General features: G+C 39.2%; 1 protein-coding gene across 1 annotated transcript in view; it reads right to left on the reverse strand.

Annotated features, from left to right (window-relative positions):
* Positions 1–25,290, reverse strand: part of LOC122549339 (exostosin-1-like) — a 158,050-nt gene that overhangs the window by 16,871 nt on the left and 115,889 nt on the right. Inside the window, exons 3-9 of the mRNA XM_043688988.2 lie at positions 24,527–24,634; positions 16,253–16,372; positions 13,365–13,497; positions 10,994–11,112; positions 10,305–10,400; positions 7,311–7,400; positions 4,759–4,919 (exon numbers count right to left, since the gene is read on the reverse strand). Of these exons, the coding sequence (XP_043544923.1) occupies positions 4,759–4,919; positions 7,311–7,400; positions 10,305–10,400; positions 10,994–11,112; positions 13,365–13,497; positions 16,253–16,372; positions 24,527–24,634 (827 nt within the window). The remainder of the gene's footprint in view (positions 1–4,758; positions 4,920–7,310; positions 7,401–10,304; positions 10,401–10,993; positions 11,113–13,364; positions 13,498–16,252; positions 16,373–24,526; positions 24,635–25,290) is intronic.

The raw sequence follows: 25,290 nt of genomic DNA on the forward strand, positions 1-25,290 counted from the left end.
AAAACAAAAATTAGGGGAACTATTCAATAACACTAGTCCTCATGGTTCAATGGGGTGCTGCTTTGTTTCCCAAGTCCTTCATATCTTTGATCTTTTCCTCCAGGTTCTTTCACTTCTTCAGAGGAGCCAAAGAGAGACATGTTCACAAATTATAAAGTCTCTGACTCACTGGTTAAAAACAACAGTTTCCAGTAACTGCTGGGAGAAAATAATGGATTTTTTTTCAGATTTTAAGTATTTCACTGGGGGAGGGGTAGAGACACAGAGACGGAGGGGGGAAGGAACAAGAAAGCAAAAGCAAGTGTGTGAAAGGCTACCTCCACTTCCAAAGGCTGGACGGCTTCTCCCTGTATCGTTCGGACCCACAAGCTGTTTAACTACCCAGGAACCAGATAATTGTCAGGTTGATGACTTTCAACATTCACAATTGGGTACAAATGCCCAAAACAGTTACTTGTTGCCGACCACACAAAACCATTTGACTTCCTTAACATCTTTCCCAGTGCTTACAAAGCAACAGCGTAAATATGATTTACAATGAATTTCAATAACTTATATTTCAAAAGTGCAGCAATTCCTTTCTCTGCTCTTTGTTGTGAAAAAGTCCTTTGGTCAATTTTATCCACAACCAAAAATAAATTAAGATGTGATCTTTACACTCCATAGGTGTTTGATAAGGTAGAACCATTAGCACCACACAATAAGAACTGATGATATTGAGTGTAGTGTATTAGTCTGTTTTACAGTACGGAAGAAGGCCCTTCAACCCATTGTGTCTGCTCTGGCCACTGAACATCCATCAATTCTAATCACATTTCCAACCATATTCATACAGTGCAGGAAAAATACCCTTCGGCCCATCCACATGCACCAACAGAAGTACCACTAAAAATGCACTAATCTAAATTTCCTGCTCTTGTCCCATTTCCTGCTCTTGTCCCATCTAAAGCTTTTTTAAAGGTTTTAAGTTTTCCAACCTCCACTACCTCCCCAGGCTGTACATTCCAGATTCCTAACATCCGCTGAGTGAAATCACTTTGTCCCAAATCCCCTCTGAAATCTTCTACCCTTTACCCTGAAACTATGCCCTCGTGTCTGACCCCTCAACCAAGCGGAACAGCAGCTCTCTATTCACCGTATCCATACGTCAATCATGACCCCCACCTCAGTCTAGTCTCTCTTCATAATGGAATCACTCCACCCCAGTCAGCCTCTGGGGTGAATCGCTTCTGAACCTTCTCCAATGCAATCATATTCTTCCTTTAGTGTGATAACCAGAACTGCACATTGTACTCGAGCTGTGGTTTAACTCACATCATAATCTCTTTAATCATGTTGAATGCCTTTACTAATAAAGGCAAGTATTCTGTCCCATAGTGAAGGAGGGTCACTGGATCCAAAACATTACCTCTGTCTTCTCTTCACAGCAATTTCTGTTTTTGCTTCTGATTTCCAGCATCCGCAATTCTTTTGGTCTTTTGTTTAGTGAGTATCCCTATGTCTTCTTAACCACCTTCTATTTTAGTTTAGAAAGCAGTCTTGGTGGGCCAAAGAGCCTGTTCTTGTGTTGTACTGTTCATTGTTTTATCTATCTGTCTGACTACCTTCAAAGATCTATGTACTTGCAAACCAAAGATCCCTCTTATTTTTTGTACTTCCTAGTGTCCTATCATTTAACTTGCCTTGTTAGTCCTCCAAAAATGCATTCTCTCTCATTTTTCAGGATTAAACTCCATTTGCCACTGCTCAGCCAGCCTATCATCCTGCAGTTCATTGCTTTCCACCTAGTTATATATCTTGCCAATTTTGGGGTCATCTACAAATGAACTGATCACACTCCTTACATTCATGTCTAGATTATTAACGTACACAACAAGCAGCAAGAGACCCAGCAATGGGCCCCATAGTATGCCACTGGACACAATTTTCAATCATAAAAATACCCTTCAATCATCACCCTCTGCTTCCTATCAGCTTCTTGGCTCTTCAACAAGCCTGCTGTGCAATACATTGTCAAAAGCCTTACTGAGATTCATGCATCAATCGCATTACCCTCAGCTACACATGTATTCACTCTCTTTGAAAACTTGCATCAAATTTGTAAGGCATGATCTACCCCTTAAAAAGCCATACTGACTATGCATGATTAATCCTCACTTCTTTAAGTGGAGCTGATTTCTGTACCTCAGAATATTTTCCAATAGTTTTCCAACAACAGATATTGGACTTGTAGTTTCCTAGTTTATCCCAACTACCCTTCTTGAATAGTGGTACTACATTAGATGCTCTCAGGCCCACTGACAGCTCTTCTGTGCCATAGATTCATAGAGATGTACATCACAGAAACAGACCCTTCGGTCCAACTTGTCCATGCTGACCAAATATCCCAACCTAATCTAGTCACATTTGCCAGCGGTTGGCCCATATCCCTCTAAACCCTTTCTATTCATACTCCTATCCAGATGCCTTTTAAATGTTGCAATTGTACCAGCCTCCATCACTTCCTCTGGCAGCTCATTCCATATACGCACCTCTGCATGGAAAAGTTGCCCCTTATGTCCCTTTTGTATCTTTCCTCTCTCACCCTAAACCTATGCCCTCTAGTTCTGGACTCCCCCACCCCAGGGGAAAGACTTTGTCTATTTATCTTATCCATGCCACTCATGATTTTATAAACTTCCACGAGGTCACCCCTCAGCCTTCGACGCTTCAGGGAAAACAGCTCCAGTCTATTTAACCTCTCCCTATAGCTCAAATCCTCTAACCCTGGCAACATCCTTGTAAATCTTTTCTGAACCCTTTCAAGTTTCACAACATCTTTCCAATCGGAAGGAGACCAGAATTGCACGCAATATTCCAAAAATGGTCTAACCAATGTCCTCTACAGCTGCAACATGACCTCCCAACTTCTGTACTCAATACACTGACCAATAAAGAAAAGCATATCAAATACCTTCTTCACTATCCTATCTACCTGTGACTCTACTTCCAAGGAGCTATGAACCTGCACTCCAAGGTCTCTTTGCTCAGTAACACTCCCTAGGACCTTACCATTAAGTGTATAAGACCTGCTTTGATTTGCTTTTCCAAAATGCAGCACCTCGCATTTATCTAAAATTAAACTCCATCTGCCACTCCTCAACCCACTGGCTCACCTGATCAACATCCCGTTGTAATCTGAGGTAACCTTCTTTGCTGTTTACTACACCTCCAATTTTGGCGTCATTTGCAAACGTACTAACTATATCTTCTATGTTCATACTGAAATGTGGCCAGAGGGGATTTGAAAATTAATATCAGAGGCCCTGCAATCACCTCCGTTGCGTTTCACAGCATTGTGGGACTAGGGTTTATCCAGTTTAAAAGCCTGCTAAAATTTACCAATACTTTCTCTCTATCAATGCTAATTCAAGTACTTCACAGTCACCCCCTCTATTATATTGGTCATAGTTTTCACTTGTTTCTAGTACTTAAAAGTACACTTTCCTAATTTATAGCAAATTACAGGTAGCCCCAACAGTTGTTTCTTACCAGCCAATTAACTTAGATCTGCTGTGCTGATACTTCTGTTTTTTTTTCAAAAAGTAGTGACTGTAGGGCACACTTTGCAGACTACTTCATTGCAATGCTGATTGCTAGAGACTCTTCCTGGACTGCTTCACCATGATATTGATTGCAGGTATCTCTTCCCAGAGTGCTGCACTGCAGGACACACTTCCTGCAATGTTTTCCAATCACCACTATGGTGAAGCGATCTTCCTGAACTGCTTCACTATTATGCTGACTGTGGGACACTCTTCTTCGATTCTTAGTATGAATGGAAGACAGTGTGGGATAAAAGGGGGTATCTTCAAGGCAGCAACTTGTAACTAGGGCACTGTTACAGGGATCAATGGTGGGGCTACAATTAGTTACAATACGATTAATGACTGGAATGAGAGAAACAAATGTGCTATCTTCTGTTTTGCAGATGATATAAAAATAGGTACGATGGTCAGTGGTGAGGATGTCAGCCTGCAGAAAGATACACAGAAGAACCTCAATTATCCGAAGGACACGGAGAGAGAGTATTTCATTCGGTTAATTGAATGCCGGATAACATAGTTTAGCCAAGAATCAGGACCTTATGATCTTGGTTGGATAATCCGAAATTCGGATAATCAAATGCCGGATAATTGAGGTCCCTTTGTAGACAGGTTGAGTGAGTGAAGAGAAACTTGGTAAATAGAATAAAATGTGGGGAAATTAGAGGTTGTGCACTTCAGTAGAAAGTAGAGGGGAGTGAATGCTCTTTAAATGAAGAAAGACTGCAGAGAGCTGCAGCACAAATGGACTTTGGGCATTCTCGGGCGTAAGTCACAAAAGGCTAGCATTCAAGTTCAGCTGGTAATAGGGAAAGGCAAGTGGTCTGTGATACAAAGCCTCTTTGCTCTTTTTGACACTTTGCAAGCCACCTTCAAGACTGATGCGCCCAGAATTATACACAATACCTCTGCTGAAGTTAAACAGAAACTTTCTTTCCCATCAAAGAAGAATTAAAGCACTCTCAGTTGCCTTCTTAAGTTGTCATGCTGTCTATAAGGATTGTGACTATGAAAAATTTTAACCTTAGAAGAAAATTAAAATACTTTGCCAAAGGTCCGTTGGATAATGACTTACCAAATTCTCTGTATAGTTGAATTCAGCTTTACAGGAAAAATATACATGGTTATTGTACAAGAAAGGTTTAAAAGCAATGTTTTACTGCCATGTACATACCTATGGTAGAAAGCAGCGCCTGTTAGGACCATAGAGTAATCATTGGTCCATTTAGATGTGTAACCCCATCTTTCTTTTGTGCTGTCCCAGAAATGACTGCGAGCTGGGTATCCCACAATTCTTTCAGGGAAGCTTTGCCACACAATGAAGGCAAAATCCACCTAAAATAAGATGAAGCCTAATCATTTTTTTTTCCACAAAATTAGGAACAAATAACCTGCATAATAAAGAAGAAATGTTATATCTGTATGCAGGTGACTTACAACAGCTATAATCTTTTGTCATTTTCACAACTTTTAAAAACAGTCCCAGCCTATTCAGGCTCTCCCTATAATTCAAACCTCCAACCTTGGCAACATCCTTGTAAATCTTTTCTGAACCCTTTCAAGTTTCACAACATCCTTCCTTTTGGAGGGAGACCAGAATTGCACACAATATTCCAAAAGTGGCCTAACCAATGTCCTGTAGAGCTACAACATGACCTGCCAACTCTTATACTCAGTGGTCTGACCAATAAAGGAAAGCATACTAAACGGCTTCTTCACTGTCCTATCTACTTGTGATTCCACTTTCAAGGAACTATGAACCTGCGCTCCAAGGTCTCTTTGTCCAGCAACACTCCCCAGGACCTTGCCATTAAGTGTGTAATGTCCTAATTGCCTTTCCAAAATGCAGCACCTCACATTCACCTAAATTAAACTTCATCTGCTATTCCTCAGCCCACTGGCCAAACTGATCAAGATCCTATTTTACTCTGAGGTAATCTTCTTCACTGTCCGCTACATCTCCAATTTTGGTGTCATCTGCAAAGTTACTAACTATACCTCCCATGTTCACATCCAAATCATTTATATAAATGATGAAAAGCAGTGGACCCAGCACCGATCCTTGTGGCACACCACTGTTCTCAGGCCTCCAGTCTGAAAAGCGACTCTTCTCCACCACCACACCTCTGTCTCCTATCTTTGAGCCAGTTCTGTATCCAAATGGCTAGTTCTCCCTGTAATCCGTATGATCTAACCTTGCTAACCAGTCTCCTATGAGGGACTTCATCAAATGCCTTACTGAAGTCCCTATAGATCACATCTAATGCTCTGTCCTCATCAATCCTCTGTTACTTTTTTCAAAAAACTCAATCAAGTTAGTGAGACATGATTTCCCACACACAAAGCCATGTTGACTATCCCTAATCAATCCTTGCCTTTCCAAATACATGTAAATCCTGTCCCTCAGGATTCTCGCCAACAATCTGCTCAATACCAATGTCAGGCTCACCGGTCTCTAGTTCCTTGGCTTTTCCTTACCGCCTTTCTTAAATAGTCGCAACATGTTAGCCAACATCCAGTCGTCTGGCACCTTATCTATGACTATCAATGATCCAAATATCTCAGCAAAAAACCCAACAGTCACCTCCCTAGCTTCCACACAGAGCTCTTGGGTACACATGATCAGGTACTGGGGATTTATCCACCTTTCCAATGAACAACATCTCATTTTTCACTTGGGTACTTTACAGGTTCTAAGTCCTAACATTGAATCTTATAACTTCAGAAAATTCCCGCCTCAGGCGACTGACTGTGTGGAGTTTGCACATTCTCCCCGTGTCTGCGTGGGTTTCCTCCGGGTGCTCCGGTTTCCTCCCACAGTCCAAAGATGTGCAGGTCAGGTGAATTGGCCATGCTAAATTGCCCGCAGTGTTGGGTAAGGGGTAAATGTAGGAGTATGGGTGGGTTGCGCTTCGGCAGGTCGGTGTGGACTTGTTGGGCCGAAGGGCCTGTTTCCACACTGTAATGTAATCTAATCTAAAATGACTACACCATGCCAGTCTTCCATTTTTCTTTTGTTTTCTCCAACCACCTCCCCACCCCTTTCTGGTTTGTGCTTGGTTTGTTTATTTTGCTCTCAGCAGCAATGACTCATTCCCCGCCTTTCAGACCATAATTTACATGTATTTTACACCTTTTTCTCTTTTGCCATTCTTTATCTTGGGCACTGGGCCTCAACACCATGTCCTTCACCCTTCCTCCATATCTGTCAAAAAAAACATTTTCCGAGACCTTTCAGTTTTTAACCTCACAATGAAACTGACCAGGTTGGGAATGCAGCAGGAAGAAACTCGCTACCCACATCCTTATCCCACACCAGTGATCCCTTGCCCACCATTTTTGAAGGACTTTGGAGTCAGCATAACACTATGAAAATCTGGTCTCGTATTTGTGCTGGATCTTTGCTGTGGTAATCAAAAACAAATCCTATAATCTAGCCTTTTCTTTAAATTTTTGCAATGGAGCTCCACTCTGTTCTCACTCAACATGTGCACAAATGCTTTCCAGCACAGCACATCCAATAGGAATGAGGAACACTAATCCGAGCCACATTCTCTTCTCCTCAGCCAAGACGCATGAAGCCAATTGCGGTGTCCCCATCACCAGCCTCAGTGATGTCCAATAGCTCAGTAGAGAGCAATAACATTCAAGATCTTCTTAAGCTGCACAACTTCCCAAACAGGACAGTAGGTTTCAAGCTGAGCTAAAAGATTGGTGTACCCTTACCTCAGTGGTAGAAAGAACAGTGTCTTCATCAAGGCTAAGTACTGCATGCGTATTGATGGCATCATAGGGAAGAAAACGACTACTCATAACCTATACATAATGTAGAAGAAAATTGATAATTAATTTTGCATCTTTAATGACAATAAAGTCAGGACCTGAATAAACCGAGTGAGGAGATATGAGGGGGCTTGGCAACTTGAAAAGTGGATAAGTCTGTAGGCCCAAATGAGGGGTAACCCAGGCTGTCAAGGGAGAAGATATCAGAGGATCTGGCAGCAATTTTCAAATAACCTTTGGCCACAGGTAAAGTGCCAGAGGTTTGGAACACTGCTAACATTGTCCCATTATTAAAAAAATGGAGGAAGGGATGGACTAACAAGTTACAGGGCATTCAATCTTACCTTCATGGTGATTACGTTTTTAAAAAGAATTCTGAGGGACAGAGTACAGTATATTCCCACTTAGAGACATGCATTAATCAGGGATAGTAGGCATGGATTTATTCAAGGAAGGTCATGTTTGACAAATTTGATCAAATTTATGCAGAAGTAACGAGGAATGTTGATGAGAGTAATGCTTTTAATGGGGTCTACACAGACTTCAGTAAAATTTTAGTGCATCCATCATGTAGACTGGTCAAGAAAGTGATAGCGCCCATGGGACCAAAGGCAAAATGGCATACTGGATCCAAAATTGGCTGAGGGGCAAGAAGCAGACAGCGATGGCAGGGAGATAATTGTGTGACTGGAAATCTGTTTTCAGCGGAGTTCCACAGGGCTAAATATTGCAGCACTTATTGTTTATGGTGTACATTAATCATTTGGACTTAATGTAGGGAATATGATTAAGATGTTTATATAAGATATGAAAACCTGTAGGGTAGTACATTGTGAGGAGGATCACCAAAATCTGCTGGAGGATTATCAATGAACTGGTCAGCTGGACAGAGCAGTGGCAAATAGAATCGAACACATAAAAGTAAGGTAATACATTTCATGTGGACTAACAAGATAAGAGATTATATGATGAATGATAGATTTTTTTAGAAGGAACTGATGATCAGAAAGACCTTGGTGTGAATATCCAAAAATCCTTGAAGGAAGTAGGATAGTTAAATAAGGTGGTTAAGGTGGCATGAGATACTTGATTTTTATTAAACGAGGCAGAAAGTACAGGAGCAAGAAAGATGTACCAGAACCATAAAAAGTACACTGGTTAGGCCACACCTGGAGCATTGTGTACAGTGCTGGCCACTGTGTTATAGGAAGATGTAATTGCACTAGAGAAGATGCAGAAGAGATTTACTAGAATACTACCTTGCTGATCTATGAGGTCTGATCTATGAGGAATCACTGGATAGTCTTTGAAGCAACACATATTTGGGAAAGTTCTGGACAGAGGCATATAAGATTATGAGGGACATTGGTAGGGTGAATAGGAAAGATCCAATAAGAGTGTTGAGGAGAATATTCTTTTTCGTCAGAGAGTGGTAGGAATCTAGAACTAACTGCCTGGAGTGGATGAATTAGAAACTCCTGCAATATTCAAGCAGTATTTAGATATTCACCTACGTTGACATGGCACCCAGAGTTATGGACCAGAAGATAGAAAACGGGATTAATGCAGTCAGATCTTTATTGACTAGCATAGATACATAGGGCCAAACGGCCCTTTTCTGTGCTAACAATTTCAGAAAAATCAGTTTTATATGTGAAGTTTAGAGCCTGTAAAGTGCCAGGAACATTAGAATAGTTGTGCATATGGATAAGACTAATAAGCTGAAGCAACATGGAGATGGGTTTTGTTATGGAATATGGGTGGTCTTGGTGAAGGGAGTGACACTCATAGCAATTCTCTAGGCCTGACAGTACTTGTTAATATTTCCAAGTACTTATTTTAGAAAATGATGAGTTGATGTAACTTATTACAAAATTAAAACCAATGTGACAGACAAACATCTTAGCTGGTTTGAGAGAAAGGACGAAAGAAAGCACTAGAGGACTCTAAACACATTCCCATGGAATTTGCAACCTTAGGATATTATGGGAGAGATGAGAAGGGAATGACATGAATCACAGAGATATCTTAAACATTAAACTCAAAATTGTTTTCATAAATATACATGATAATTTTCAACGTCAAATATGGATTTAATTTTAACATTCTAAAGGTTTTAAATTGTTTAGCCTTTCCCCAAATAGACTTGCATTTTGGAGCACAATTCATACTATACATTTTCAAGCAGGAAATTCATTAGGCAGCAGAAAGGGTTAAAAAATAAAACAAAAATTCAGCATACTTCACTTTACAGTATAAATATTGTATCAATGACAGCCTGTGCTTAGAAGTTTAACTCAACTGTTTAGTTGATAGCTTGAATGTTACTGATTCACTCGCCTGGCTTGCATATTTTCATGGCAGCCACAGCTTGAACTAATTTCCAATGAATGTCCCCCCATGAGCCAAGACACTTAATGTGGTCACAGCACAAATTATAAAAAAATTGATCTACCCACAGTTTGCATCTATGAAAGCTACTGAAACATTTAATTTAAAAATAAACCCTTACATGCAATGATTTCTCTCATTATTACAAATTGCACAGAACACAGATCCTATAAACCATTAGTATTACTGGAATTCAAATTACTGGGCCCAATGTCGTCAGCTATGTTTTAGAATACATTTGAACCTCATTGCATACTCTCTGCATAAACACTGGAACAGTCAGAGTGCTTGGTCATGGAGTTAGGACAGTGACAAATATTGACAAACAGTTGAAAGCCTATAAGCAAAAAATCAAATATACTTTAATCTGATGACAGTGCATTTTTGCTTTAAATACTTACAATTTTTTTGGCAAATGTCAAAGCTATATTCAGAAGTACACAAAGTTATCAAAGCCTGCAAATCCTATGAGCAATCGCCCACTGTCAACACACAGATCATAATGAAGTATTTTGAGATTGAAGTGTGCAATCTAAGAAAACTTACTTTATTTTCCCCTTCAATTACCAACACAGGGACAGTAGTGGAGGGCCACCGATGTTTGGCTGGCAAAGGTTTGTCACAGTCCCATAACACAATAACCTACAACCAACCAACAATTGGGATTAATATACAAAATTTACACTGCCTTTAAGTTTGTGCCAATTAAAATGCTCTATTTCATAAATTATGCATTGACAACATAATTACTTACTTCAAAAGGACAATCATTAATTTTACTTTGACAATACTTTAACATTTCCCAACATTTTATTTGTAAACACATCTTGACAACATTTCAACAAATATAGAGCAATTAGACTAAGATTTCAGGTAAAACAATCCCAATTCAAAAGGAGCAACTAAATGTAGACCTCAAAAGTGCGCACCTTATCAGTTTAATTTTGCATACTATGGTTACAAAGATAAGGGAAGGATATCAAATCAGCCCATATTCAAACTGTCGATTATGTTTTAACCCCAACAAATGTAAAAACACCACAGACAAGTAGTTGTTAACATCTGCCATTAAATACCTTACAGCCAATTTAATGAGGTAACAGTAAGATATTTGACACTTCTGCCTTCCAGAGAGCAGAAAAGAAATTTGAGAGGAGATTTTAAAAGCACAAATGTCCACAGTGTTGAAGAAACATTTTATCAGCTATCAAATAGAAAAAAAATGGACAATTTACCTGGGCACAATATTGGGACTTAGCAACAGCTACTAGGAGCTTTAATATTGGCTGTGACTGCGAAACCAGCGGAGTCACTACGTGGATAACCGCAGTAAACTTAGATGAAGGCTTTATACCTGAAACCAAAAACATAGGAAAAGGTTAAAGATCAAAACTATTCAGATAATTTAAGCTGCTGACACTCGGAAAGAAATTTAAGACAGTTACTTAAGCAGGCAGTGCATTTGACAATATATACTACAGCTCACTAAAACTAGGCGAAAAAACATACTACCATTCACAATCAGGATTCTAATACAAATCCCACATTTGAGCCGAGACACTCATGATATGTTCCATTAGTTACACTGGTTTCCCTCAGCATCAGCTGAAAAGAAAACTTTGTGCACTGCGAATTGCTGACAGTGGAGCTGGTAAGTGTGGAAGGTCAATTTGGCCCTGGTGAAATAAGTGTTGTTATTATATGACTGAGAATGAAACAAGAATATTAGAGAAGAAAGCAAAGGAAAATTGGGTACAAGAAACAAATAGAAGTAAATAAAAACTGATTTTGAGCAAGATACAGAAAGAAGGGAAAATACTGAATTTATTATCTGCAGGAATGAAACTCCAAAATTTTAAATATTGATTTTGTGAGCCAGAAAAAAGTCTGTGAACTTGCAAGAACATAAACACCTGTTATTTATAATATATGTAAATGATCTGGATGAAAATGTTGATGGTCTGATTAGTAGGCTTATTAACAAGACTAAAATTTGTGGAATTCCGGATAGTAAGGAAGCTTACCAAAGCAGAATATAAATCAGCTGAAAAATTGGGTCGGAAAATAGAGATAGGGTTTAATCCGGACAATTGTGTGGAGATGCAGTTGGAAGGTCATATGCAACAGTAATTAGCAGGACCCTTAAGGAATACTAATATACAGAAGGATCGTGGGGTGCAAGTCTATAGCTCCCTGAAAGTAGGAACACAAGTGGATCAGGTGGTAAAGAAAACATACAGCTTGTTTGCCTTTCTTAGTAAGTTGGCAAGTCATATTGCAGTTGTATAAAATTTTAGCTAGGCTTCATCTGGAGCATTGTGTGCAGTTCTCGTTGCGAAATTATAGGATGTAGAATCTTTGGACAATGTGCAAACATAGTTTAACAGGATGTTGCCTGGATTAGAATGTAATTAGCTATAAGGAGAAGTCAGACAAACTTGACTATTAATATGACAGCATCAGAAGCTGAGGAGGCGACCTGACAGATATATATATAAAATTATGAGGGGCATGGAAAGGTGTGCAGTTGGAGTTCTTTTTCCCAGGATGGAAATGTCAACGACTAGGAGGCATAGGCTTAAGGTTAGGGGGTTAAGTTTAAAGGAGATGTGCAAGACAAGTTTCAGTTTTTACATAGAGGGTTGTAGGAGCCTGGAACATGCTGCCAGGGAAGTTGATAGAAGTAGACTTGATAGCAAAGTTTGACAGGCATATGGGCAGGGAATGCAGACCAAGTGCAGGCATACAGGATTTGTTTAGAATGGCATAATGGTAGACACAGGCTTGGTGGACAGAAGGGCCTGTTCCTGTGCTGTATTTTTCTATGTTCTATCAATATTACAGGAGTTCTCCTGTTGTGAGGGATCAGCCTTAACTTTCTGGGCCATGTATAGTTCTTAAGTAATGACAAATGCAACAATTTCTCGAAAGTCAGGTGGTGGTTGGCAACGAGTTACTGTTTTTACAAGGGTAATGTATAGTAGTGCAAATCATCAGTAATTTGAGCGAATATGCAATTAACATAGTATCTTTTCCACACCATAAATAGTTGAAAATCAATGGTAATGTGTGCACTAAATGGTATTTTCAATTGAAATTTGTTAAATACAACTATGAAAAAGCAAATTGTATTAAAATCACAATCTGCATTATTGCAGATTCATTTGAAAAAAACAGGAGGAGGAGGAATCCAACTTTACAATGGTCATTCCAAAAATGTGAGTCAATAAATATTTGGCAATAAATGCTGACCCACAAGTTGGGTTGTATCCAATATCAAAAATCAAAAACTAAAGACTACTACTGAAATTATTATTGCATTCATAAAATTCTTCCACAACTATATCAGCACAGAATCAGTCAGCAGTGAAATTTCAGGTTGGCATGCTTGCAATCCCTACCATTTCCATACAAGGAAGCAATCTAACAATGAGATTAAATCTTGTTTTGTTTGTAACTTATAGCTAAAGCCTTGTGTTGCAAATACATAAATGTGATGTCAATATACTTTGTATAAGAAAAGGATTCAACATATGAAAAGTTACCAGCATATTACGATTCATGAATACTTGCATTTCAGCCTGAATTATTTTGCATTCTACTTACCTAAATAAGAATAATAAAAAGGAAAATCTCCTAGATGCGTTGAATACTGTGGTTGACTAAATAATCCCCCTGGAGGTTTATTCCAAATTAAACCATTGCGAGATATATGGTTAAGAATTCGATCTTGAATTATCTATCAAAAAGATACATCGTTAGCAATTCTACCATTTTCTGACCCAATGACTATGGGGATGCATAATTCCCAAACAAATAGAATTAATGGCGACATATTTTGCAAAATCCATTTGCCAGTTCCTGCTTATTTAGTTTCCAGAACAACTCCATATAAAGCGCATAGATTATGCTTACACAAATATACTTAACTTCAAAGCAAGTACAGTAAATATTGCAACATCATACTTATACATGTTTGAAGATCATAGTTTACTTAATGAAAGCTAAAAGTACACTAAGAGTACCACAATTAAATCTACAGTAAAGTAGCAAAAATAACAATTTAGGAGGCAATGAGCTTTCACTTTTGCCATGATACAACTTAATCCTGTGTTTCAAGATAGAATCATAGAATCCCTATAAGCATGGAAGCAGGTAATTCGACCCATCGATTCCACACTGCCCCTCTGAAGAGCATCCCACACAGATGCACCTCCCCACCCTGTCACTCTACATTTCTCATGTCTAATCCACCTAGCCAAAATATCCCTGGACACTACAGGCAATTTACCATGGCCAATCCACCTAATCTGCACAATTTTGGATTGAGAGAGGAAACCAGAGCACCCAGAGGAAACACACGCAGACATAGGGAAAATGTGCAAATTCCACAGTCGCCCAAGGTGGGAATCTTGAACGAATCCCTGACACTATGAGCTAGCAATGTTAACCACTGAGGTATAATGCCACCCCCAATATAGGCTATTATGCAATTTGTTTTAACAGTCTAATAAGCAAAACACAAAGTCAAACTAAACCAGAAATTTCCAGACTCTATTCCCAGTATATTTAAATAAATTATTTATTTTAGCTAGCGAAATAATTAGAAGGTAAAAATTTGGGGTGAGGGTAAACTGAAAGATAAACCGCGTTCCTCACTGTTGATTGCTATCCAATTATAGAGACTTTATTTCTTTATGATTATAAGGGATGCATACAATCCTGGTTAGGCTAGAAGATGACTGCAGTGAGCAATTGTCTTTCACTACTGCACTAATCCAGCCTTGGATTAAATATAATAATGCCAGTCATCTAGATGAGCTAACAAAAGCAAGATATTTCAGATTTCCAGCACCTGCACTAAGAACAGAAAACTTAGTGAGAAGATTTGTAGTGTAGGTTGAGGATGTATGTTTGCTTGCTGAGCTGGAAGGTTCGTTTTCAGACGTTTCATCACCATACGAGGTAAAATCTTCAATAAGCCTCCACAGGAAGCACTGGTGGCATAACCCACTTTCTATTTATGTGTTTGAGTTTCATTGGAATCCAAGGAAACTCAAACATATAAATAGAAAGCAGGCTATACCACCAGTGCTTCATTTGGAGGCTCGCTGAAGATGTTACCAAGTATGGTGATGAAACATCTGAAAATGAACCTTCCAGCTCAGCGAGCAAACCTACATCCAAGAACAGAAAACATTGGAAATACTCAGCACATCAGACATCACTGTGGAAAGTGAAGCAAAGTTAATGCTTCAGATCGATGATCTTTCACCAGATCTGGTAAGAGGTTAAGAAACATCAAGTTTTAAGTAAGTAGAAATTCGGAAAGTGGTAGCTGTGTGGGGAATAAAAACAAATGGAAATGTCTGTGATTAAATGGAAAATAGGAGTGATTAAGTGACAAATGGGATGATGGTGTGAGGTGAACACGACTGACAATAAAACAAGAAACTACTAATTAATCTAGAGGTGGTGTAAATGGCAACAGTAGAATCCATTACCAACAGTTGCTATTTTTAAAAAAAAGCAGTCTATGCTGAATCACTGATAGAGGTGTTGCACTTTCAGCTTCATTAGATGCTGGAGTGGCAAATTAATATGACTGGTGGTTGGAAGATTAATGTAATGCATGCAGTCTGAATGAAGTGTTCCACACAGCACTCAACCAATCTGCATTTCGTCTTCCCACTGTGAAGACTGCTACATTGTGAACAGCAAGTATAATATCTGAGACTGAAACTACAAATTGATAACTGATGTCCCTGCAAAGAATATTTAGGGTCCTGCACAAGGAAAGATTAATTTACACATTGGTTAAACAATAGGATTGTCTCAAACATTCACCCTGTGAAACCCTCATAGCCAGCCTGTTTGGATCTGAGGTAATGAACTTTCTGTTGAGAATTACATTGCCTATCCAATTTTAACTCCTTACATTATGATTTTAACTATAAAGAATTCACACCAAAAGTTTTTCTAAGCATGTGCTTGTCACATGGCCTTGAAGAATAAGTGCTGTCAAATCCACTTGAGTAAAGTTTGGAAGGGCTGTTTATAGCATCAATGCAGTTTCAAATTTAAGTGGAGTATAATATCATTATTCTTACATCCCTGCCATCTCACACTAAATCTAAGCTTTCAATTATTTGTATTTTGTAGTGATATTCCAGGAAATGATGTTGGATAGGCTTTCTACATTTACTATTTACATTACATTTACACTGGTTAAGTCAAAACTTCATTCGTCACAATTTTGTCATAATAAGCAGAAATTAATCTAAAAAAATCAATTGCAGATAACATGTCTATTTTATGCTGAAATCTTAGAGTTAAATAATTTTCCAAATTAACACCCTCAAAAAAATACAAAGTTATTTAGAACTAGTTAAGCATGCAGAAACTTTATTACTAACAACTAGAAAAGTATAGAACAGATTTCATTGTTGGATTAAAGGATAAATTGGCATATGTTAAACCCATGTCATACTCACTTCTAATGTAGTCAATACTATTCTCTCAACTGAAGAAAAATATGCTTCCCATAAGAATTGTGTCTGTTGCTTAAGTGCTAGGATTTTGTCATGGTTAATAGACCTTATTGTTGAAGGTATCTGTAAGACAAGACAATGAACAATAACCAATGCAGAAAATGTGTGCTAATCATTTAAACATTCTAATTGATGAATAAACCTCCAGGTCAGTGAGAAAATCTGCCAATTAACATAACTACACTAGTGAATTTGCAAGACAGTCATGCAACAGCTATACGCAAGTTAGATCTGTAATTAGAACGACACATAAGGCAATACAAATGCAGGAAGGATGCTCTCAAAGACTGCGAAGTCCAGAACCCATGGCCATCGTCTAAGGAAATGGGATAGGTCATTTAGCATTGAGCTGAGGAGACATTTCTTCATCCAGAGCGTGGTGAACCTGTGGAATTCTCTGCCACAGAAAGCAGTTGAGGCCAAACACTGAATGGTTTCCAGAGGAGTTAGACAGTGTTCTTACTTTATTCATTTGTGAGACCAAGGTACCCTTGGCTGGGCCAGCATTTATTGCTTGTCCGTGGTTGCCTTTGAAAGGTGGTGAGCTTCTTCAACCGCTGCAGTCCATTGACCCACAATGCCCTTAGGGAGGGAATTCCAGGGTCTGACCTTGAGACAGTGAAGAAATGGCAATATATTTCGGGGCAACACAGTGGCTCAGTGGGTAGCACTGCTGCCTCACAGCGCCAGGGACCCGGGTTTGATTCCAGCCTTGGGCGACTTTGTGTGGAGTTTGCACATTCTCTCAGAGTCTGTGTGGGTTTCCTCTGGATGCTCCGGTTTCCTCTCAGTCCAGAAATGTGCAGGTCAGGTGAATTGTCCATGCTAAATTGACCATAGTGTTAAGTGAAATAGTCAGAGGGAAATGGGTCTGGGTGGGTTACTCTGGAGGGTCGGTGTGGACTTGTGGGGCGAAGGGCCTGTTTTCACACTGTAGGGATTCTCATCTAATTTAATTTCAAAGTCAGGAAGGCAAGTGATTTGGAGGGCAACTTGCAGGTGGTGGTGCTCCTACCCTTATTGTTCTAGATAGAAGTGATCGTAGGTTTACAAGGCATTATTTCAGGATCTTTGGTGAATTTCTGCAGTACATGTTGCAGATGGTACACACTGCTGATATTGAGCTTTGGAGATGTGGTGCCAATCAAGTGTGTTGCATTGTCCTGGATGGCATCAAGCTTCTTGACTGAAGTTGGAGATGCATTTATTCAGGCAAGTGGGGAGTCAGGAAGCGAGTTATCCACCACAGTATTCCAAGCCTCTGACCTGCTCTTTTAGCCATTGTGTTTATCTGGTGATTCCAGTTGAGATTTTTGTCAATGGTAACTTTCAGGAGGCTGATAGTGGGGGATTCAGTGTTAGTAACGTCACAAGCAGCAGTGGTTAGATGTCTCTTATTGGAAAAGGTGTCAGCATTTGTCCATCTCAACGTACTCTCAGCAGCTGTTGGACTATACAGTGTACAATCCCAACACTCCACAGGACTGTAAGAAGAAGGTATAGTGGGAGTATTAACATCAAGTAGGACTTCACAGATGTCAAAAGCCTTAAGGTTAAATGCTCCCCCATTCCCTTTGATGAACAGATGTTCCAGAATATCTCAGCCTTTGGTATTCACTGACCTATTTTTCTAATCAACCTGTTCAGAGATTTTATTACACACCTCTGGAGAAGATGGGATTTGAACTCTGGTCTCTTGGTCCAAGGGTAGGGATACTACACTAGGCCACAAGAGTCTTCTGGTATGCACTGAAGTATCCACTGTGTAACAATTCAGGTGTGCACAGTTGCAACAGAGCCTAGAGATCTCTCAAAGTTTCCTTTCTCAAGCAGATAGAACTTTTACTCCAAACAATTTATTGCAAAATAAATATTTCTCATCAATGAGACATGTCAAATAGCAGACACAGTGGCCTCCAAGATGGTCCACAACAAACAAAACAGTAAAGGAAGTATGTATATTGGTTTAGGTCCTGGAAGTGTGTGGCTATGAGGTTTTCAGGTGACTCTGGCTCGTCTAATCATTCCCTCTTATATTGGTGTCTGTGAGGGGTCTCCTGGGCTATCTCAACATTAGCTTCCTCCTCAAATTTAACCCCTCACTTCTTGATCCTTTCCTTGCCAAGAAACTCCTTTCGTCAGTGCAATTTGTGGAGGGCACAGCAAACAACCAGGATGAGAGCCACACTGTCTCGGGATTATATTGCACAGTACTGCCTCAGGCAGAGGCATCCAAATCACATTTTCAGGAGACTGCTCTACTACAGCCCAAATGGAAGTATGAGCAACATTGTACTTTTTAGTTGGTGTCAGTCTGTTGGTTCATTTCAGGGTTTGTCAGATGCAGACATCTGTGGGTGCCCCAGAATTTAGGGAACATGACAGCTCTCTCGATAATGTATGCAGTTTACATTATCTGACTGATGTGGTCACAGATTGTCTGCATATTCATGGACTGGGAGATTTTCCTGTCCATGAACACTACTAGTTACTGATAGTCAGAGCACTTACATGGATACAAGTCTGACTGCTCCAGCTGCCTGACTCACACCATCAAGGGGAAATTTGCCTGCTTGGTACCTTTCCTGGCCCCATTTCAATCTTGGAGGAATGCTCCCAAGACTACATGCTGAGGGACACACTAAAAACTTGGGGCAACTGCTGCCAAGGCACAGTGAGGAAAGACCATCGAAGGTCATTCCACCAAAGTATAATGAGGTTATCAGACTCTCTCATTGCCTCAAAATGAGTACAGTTTTAAAAAAGGTGCAGCATGGTGGCTCAGTGGTTGACAATGCTGCCTCACAGTGCTGGGTTTGATTCCACCCCATGTGCGACTATGTGGAATTTGCACATTTTCTCAGTGTCTGCGTAGGTTTCCTCTGGATGCTCCAGTTTCCTCCTTAGTCCAAATATGTGCAAGTTAGGTAGATTTGCCATTCTAAATTGCCAATAGTGGCCAGGGATATGTAGGCTAGATGGATTAGCTGTGGAAACCGCAGGGGTATAGGGATAGGTCCTGGGTGGGATGCTCTTCAGAGGGTCGGTATAAATTCAAATGGGCTGAATGGCCTGCTTCCATTCTGGAGTGATTCTATTCTATTCCCTTTGGCAACCATACCCCTGCTGCTTCTGTTCCAATATCTTTACTTTCCTCTGGCTCTGCCCTTTGCTTTAGCCCCCTTAATCTGTGCAAGCTTTATTACCTTCTGTGGGATCTTTGGGATTATTTTAGCTCTCTGCATCTACATTGAACCTTGCTTAATCCCTTCAGCCTTGCCAACATCTTTGGACTGTGCTGACCCCCTCTTTGAAGATATCGCCTTACAACAAGCTCAGTCACTATCTGATTAAAAGTCCTATGTAAGCTTTGCATCATTCCCATCAATTCTAGTCCCATAACTAGCTTGCTCTGCAGGTACATCTCTATCAAAGGAACATTCCTGAACCAGTACTCGGCTTCACTCTGCTTTCAGGAGAGAATTGCTATCTCCTGCCACAAGCTGAATTTGCAAACAACTGGTTTCTGAGAATGCTTTTTTTTTTTCTGGCTTTTTAGAAAAACTAGGAGTCATTTTCCCCTCTAAATAAAATAGCCTGGTCAGCATTTTGGCCCTCTGCCCTGTTAAAGCACAAGCCTATGACCTGCGAGGCTACAGATGCTTATGCTCGGAGGGATGTGCAGTTTGGTGAGGCAAGTGGTAGAATTCGTTAAGATGGGAGGCTCATCTTGATGTCAAGACTTGGTGGAAGATTGGTGTCGTCGCAGAGATAGTGAGTGTGAGGTGTCACTTAAGTTGGCAGAGTAAAGAAGGGCACTGTCCTTCTTCGATTACTGGACATTCACTGAAGTGACTGAGACAGCTGCATCCAAGGTAGTAATCTCAGACCAGGCTGATATGGTCTGATGTTGTGGCTTCCACTGCTGGTTCTGGAGGAACAGAAAGTCCAGCCTCTCCACCACCCCACCCAGCAGGAACTCCAAGACCGTGCCTACAAAGTGAGTGTCGATTTCACTTTTGTCAGCTATGCGCAGGCAAATGTCAGGAACTAGGCAGGGCAAGCTGAATGTTTGTCTACATATACAATGATCGTAAGGATGGTATTGATGCCAGCGTTGCCAGTTTATTCCAGGATCTCCCACTTTGGTGAGTTGCTTTAAGAATAACACTCGATAAGATGGGGCAAACGTTGGATATGACACTCACCAAGAGGGCTAAAATGTCAATTAACATGACAAGAAAACTTGTTTTCTTTAAATGCATTCACGGGATGAAAGTGTCACCAGCTGGGCCAGCATTTATTACTCATCCCTAGTTGCCCAGAGAGTAGCTAAGAGTCAACCACATTGCTGTGGTCTGGTGTCATATGTAGGTCAGACCAGAAAGGATGGCAGTTTCTTTTCCTCAAGGACATTAGTGAGCCAGAAGAGGTTTTTTTTGACAATTAACAATGAATTCATGGACAGCATTAGACTCTCAATTTCAGATTTTTTTATTTAATTCAAATTTCACCATCTGCCATGGCAGTATTCAAATCTAGTCTCCAGAACAAAATTGCAGGCCCAATTACACTGTACCTTTCTCAAGCAAACATACATCGGAAGAGACTAATCCCCTCCCCACACAAACCCAACTACCCACTCATGCATTCATGAACTGAAAGACCTTTAGAACTTTAAAAACTTATCTGGATATGGTAGCTACAGTTGTGAAAAAGAGGCAAATCCTCCCTTGTTCTATTTCTTCTTACGCCTAATGACCTTCCCCTGAAGAGGTTGCACTGACCCTTCAACTCTTCAGCCAGGATCCATAGATAATGGTTGAACAATTGTAAAGGGTTTGGCTGTAGAAGTGTTTTCAGACATTGTCAATGCATGCAGCATTGATACTGACTGTAAGATTTTGGCCTTTTTTTGGGAAATCAATACCATTTTTAATTTATAACATGAGAAGAATGCAACAAAAGTTCATTCACATTTTAATTCACATAATATTTTATAAATCATCAGAAAAAATGAAGTAATCTTCGAATTTGAAATCAGTTTGGAAATGGAGAAAGACATAAAAAATTATTCTTTATATATTAGGGCAATGACAAATTTTGGCTAATTCAAACAATTTTCAATTCAAATCTAAACCACGAGAAACATCCTGTTCAAACATATCATACACCAACATTTCATAAATTAAAAGTTTAAATCTCCCTGCAATATATTGATTTGACTAATAGAAGAAGCACCTTCACGAATCTGCCTAATACCATTGCTAATATTTATTATTGAGAAGTCAAAATGTACCATCTCACTTACTGACAGTTGTATTTCCTTTATGTATTTGCATGTATTCCACAATCCTATTTGTGCTTTATAGGATTTCCTTTGGTTATTTGTAACATGCCTCCTATTTTGGTGTTGTCTTGCAAATCTCATCATACATGAGAATAATTAATGCATTTTCCTGTTTATTTGTTCATGGGAAGCAATTTTGTTAACATTGTTGGCCAGACTAGCATTAAAACTCTTGCAGAATTACCCTCAATAAGATGGTAATGAACCACCATCATGAACTGCTGCAGTCTGAGTGTTATGCATACACCCAACATTGCTATAAGGGAGTATTGCAAGACTTTGAATGAACAACAAAGAAATAACGCCTATAAAATTTAATTTAGAATGAGACTTCAAGGGGCATTTGCAGGTGGTGATGTTTCCACATATCTGATGCCTTTGCTTTTCTGGATAATGAAGGTTGTGGAATGCACTATTGAAGGAGCTTTGATGAGTTACTGCAGAGCATCCTGTAGGGACATGGTAGAGGGAGTGGAAGTGGACTCTGTGCAAATTAGGCTGGCTGCTCGGTCTTCGATCTTGTCAAATTTCCTGAGATTTGCTTAAACTGCATTTCAAGGAGGAGGTAATGACTTAGTGATACTATCATCAGACTATTAATCCAGAAACTTAGATAATGTTCTGGGACCTGGATACAAATCCCACCATGGCTAATGGTGGAATTTGAATTCAATAATTCAAATCTGGAATTAAAGAGTCTAATGGCGACCTTGAATCCATTGCTGATTGTCAGAAAATCCTATCTGGTTCACTGATGTCTTTACATGGTTTGGCCTATATGCAACATCAGACTGATAGCAAAATTGTTGGTTCATTACTGCCGTCTGGACAATTAGTGATGGACAATAAATGCTGGCCAGAAGAATAGCTGGACACTCCTTTGTCTGTCCAAATGTTGTTCTCTCTCTTTGGACTTTATCCCCAGCTATCGTTTACTCATTACACACTCAAACCCCCCCCCCCCCCCCCACTTCTATATATATAAATCAATGTTTTCCTAGCTACTATCAATTCTGAGGAAGGGTCACTTGACCTGAAATGATAATGGATTTCTTTCCTCAGATGTTGCGAGACCTTCTGAGCTCTTCCAGCAATTTCTGTTTTAGTTTCTGATTTACAGCATCTGCAGTTCTTTTGGATTTTTTTAAATATAAAGGATCCAGTTACTGGATATTTACAAAATAATTGTCTCCACAGAGTGGGAATGGGAAAATAGGTTTAACAAATCTGATAATTTTTTGAGGATGATAGTTGATTTTGATAAATTCCCCCACAGTAGGTTAGTAAACAAAATTGAAGCCCATGGGATTAGGGGTAACATACTCACACGGATTGAGGATTGGGTAACAGGCAGAAAGCAAATAGGAATAAATAAGTCACTCTCAGGTTGGCAGGGTGTAACCAGTGGAGTATGTCAAGGATGAGTGCTTGGGGCCCAGCTGGTCCAAATCCAAAACAATGACTTGGATGTGGGAGGTCATTGTAATAATTTACATGATACATAACTTGATGCGAATGAGCACTAAGAGAATGCAAAGAGGTTTTCAAGGTGATTTAAACAGGTTGATTTAATGTGCAAAAGCATATAGATTAAATATAACGTGGATAAGTAAGAGTTACCTATTTTGGTAGGAAGAAAAAAGCAGCAAACTATTTCTCAAATGACAAGTGACTGGAAAATGTCAATGCCCAAAGAGACTCAAGTATCCTTATTTTAACTACTGACAGTTAGCATGCAGATGCACCAAACAATTTGTAAGCAAATGGTATGCTATCCTTTATCATATGAGGATGAGAGTACAAGAGCAAAGAAGTCTTAATTCAAATGTGTAGAATACTTGTGAGACCTCATCAGGGATTGTGCGCGCAGTTCTGGTCCCATTGACTAAAGAAGTCCCATTGACTTCTGATAGAGAGACTGCAGCAGAGGTTCAACAGATAGATTACTATTTTGACTAATGCCACAACATAGTGGAAGTTAATTTAAAAAAATTCAAGACAGATTGATGGATTTTCTGTTACTAATATCAATAAGATATGGGAATAGCATGGGAATGCAGCATTCAGGTAGGTCAGCTATGGTTTAGAATTATGAAGGCGACTTGAGGGGCAGAATGGTAAACTCTTGTTCCTGTGTTCCATGAGTTGTTCAAGTACAACTTTCTTTCTGAAATTTGCACAAAGCACTTTTAATGATTTTCTATATTTAAATAATTAATTTCACATTTAAAATCTAAAACCTTCCCCAAATTAATTGGTCTGTAATTGCCCAAGTTCCTGGCTCTCCTTTTGAAAATATGTAACATATTGATTACTCACTGCCAGTGCTACAACAGAACTTTTCCTTATCTACATGCTAGTTCTCCAAACGTTTCCTTGACTTCAAACTGTTTTAATAAGCTGTGCCTGTGAAACTTGCTCGACAATGCTTCTACAAATAGAGAATCCATCTAGTTGCTCAACCAAGGGCCTGTTTTTCATCTATGAACTCAGGCAATTTCACCATCAGTTCATCCAGTTGAGCCCCAGTAATGGTTCAGCAAGGACAATCAGATAATGCTCTGGAACCTTGCTGATCTTCCTCACCTGTTCTGATGTTGAGACATTCATGTAAATTATAAGGTTCTTTCAACATGAGGCAGATATAGACCCCAGAATTTTGTCATTATGGGACTGAAGAACAGGCTATAGGTCTTTTGAATTCAACATTTTGCTATACAATCATTGATGATATAAATAAAAATTTGGAAACAATGTACATTTGCCTATAGTTTCTCTCTTTTCCTGTTCAAAATGGTTGAACATTAATTTTTAAAATATGAATGACGACAGAGCTAAATCCATATTGTTAAATATAATTCTCCTACCTGCAGCAATAACCTTTCATCCCCAACGACAATAGCTTGGTTCCAGTCAATTACTTCTGAAAATGGCAGCTCCCATCCATTACTTAGCATCACTGGAATACATGCAGCCTGTGATAGTTATAATAGAATATGTACAAATATAGGTCAAAGATAAAAATATCTAAATAAGGATGCAAACTTTTAACGAAATATAGCATCTACAGTGAGATTTTAGACATGGGAACATTTTCACAAACCAGCCTGTGTAATATACATATAATATATACATATTGTTGGGCCGAAGGGCCTGTTTCCATACTGTAGGGTATCTAATCTAATCTAAAAGTGAAGTACTAGAAGTGCTGGAAAAACTCAGTGAGCCTGGTAGAAATAGAAACAGGGTCAATATTTTGAATCCAATATGATTCTTCTTCAGAATGGACTTAAATATTGTATTTCTTTTTCCTTCTTATTTGATAAACCTTTTATGGAGGACAAAATATGGAAGTAACAGATTCACTGCTTGAACATAAACATTTAACGCAGAAGAGCTGCACATTTTTACTCAATGTTATGCAAAAAGAAAAGTCACAAGATATTCAATATTAAAAATGCACACATTTTGATAATTTATTAACCATCAGGTAAAAGCTCTAAAGATTGCCACTGAACAAATCATTAACAAATTCCATGACTTGCATGACTAAACAAATGAAAATACAGTTCTGTAAAACAAAAGACAAAATGGAACAAAATGACAAAGGTTTACAAGTTTCTAATTGTGA

This window comes from Chiloscyllium plagiosum, unplaced genomic scaffold (assembly GCF_037043375.1).
Source record: "Chiloscyllium plagiosum isolate Xiang-an unplaced genomic scaffold, Cpla_swu_hap1 HiC_scaffold_4, whole genome shotgun sequence".
NCBI classification, from domain to species: Eukaryota; Metazoa; Chordata; class Chondrichthyes; order Orectolobiformes; family Hemiscylliidae; genus Chiloscyllium; species Chiloscyllium plagiosum.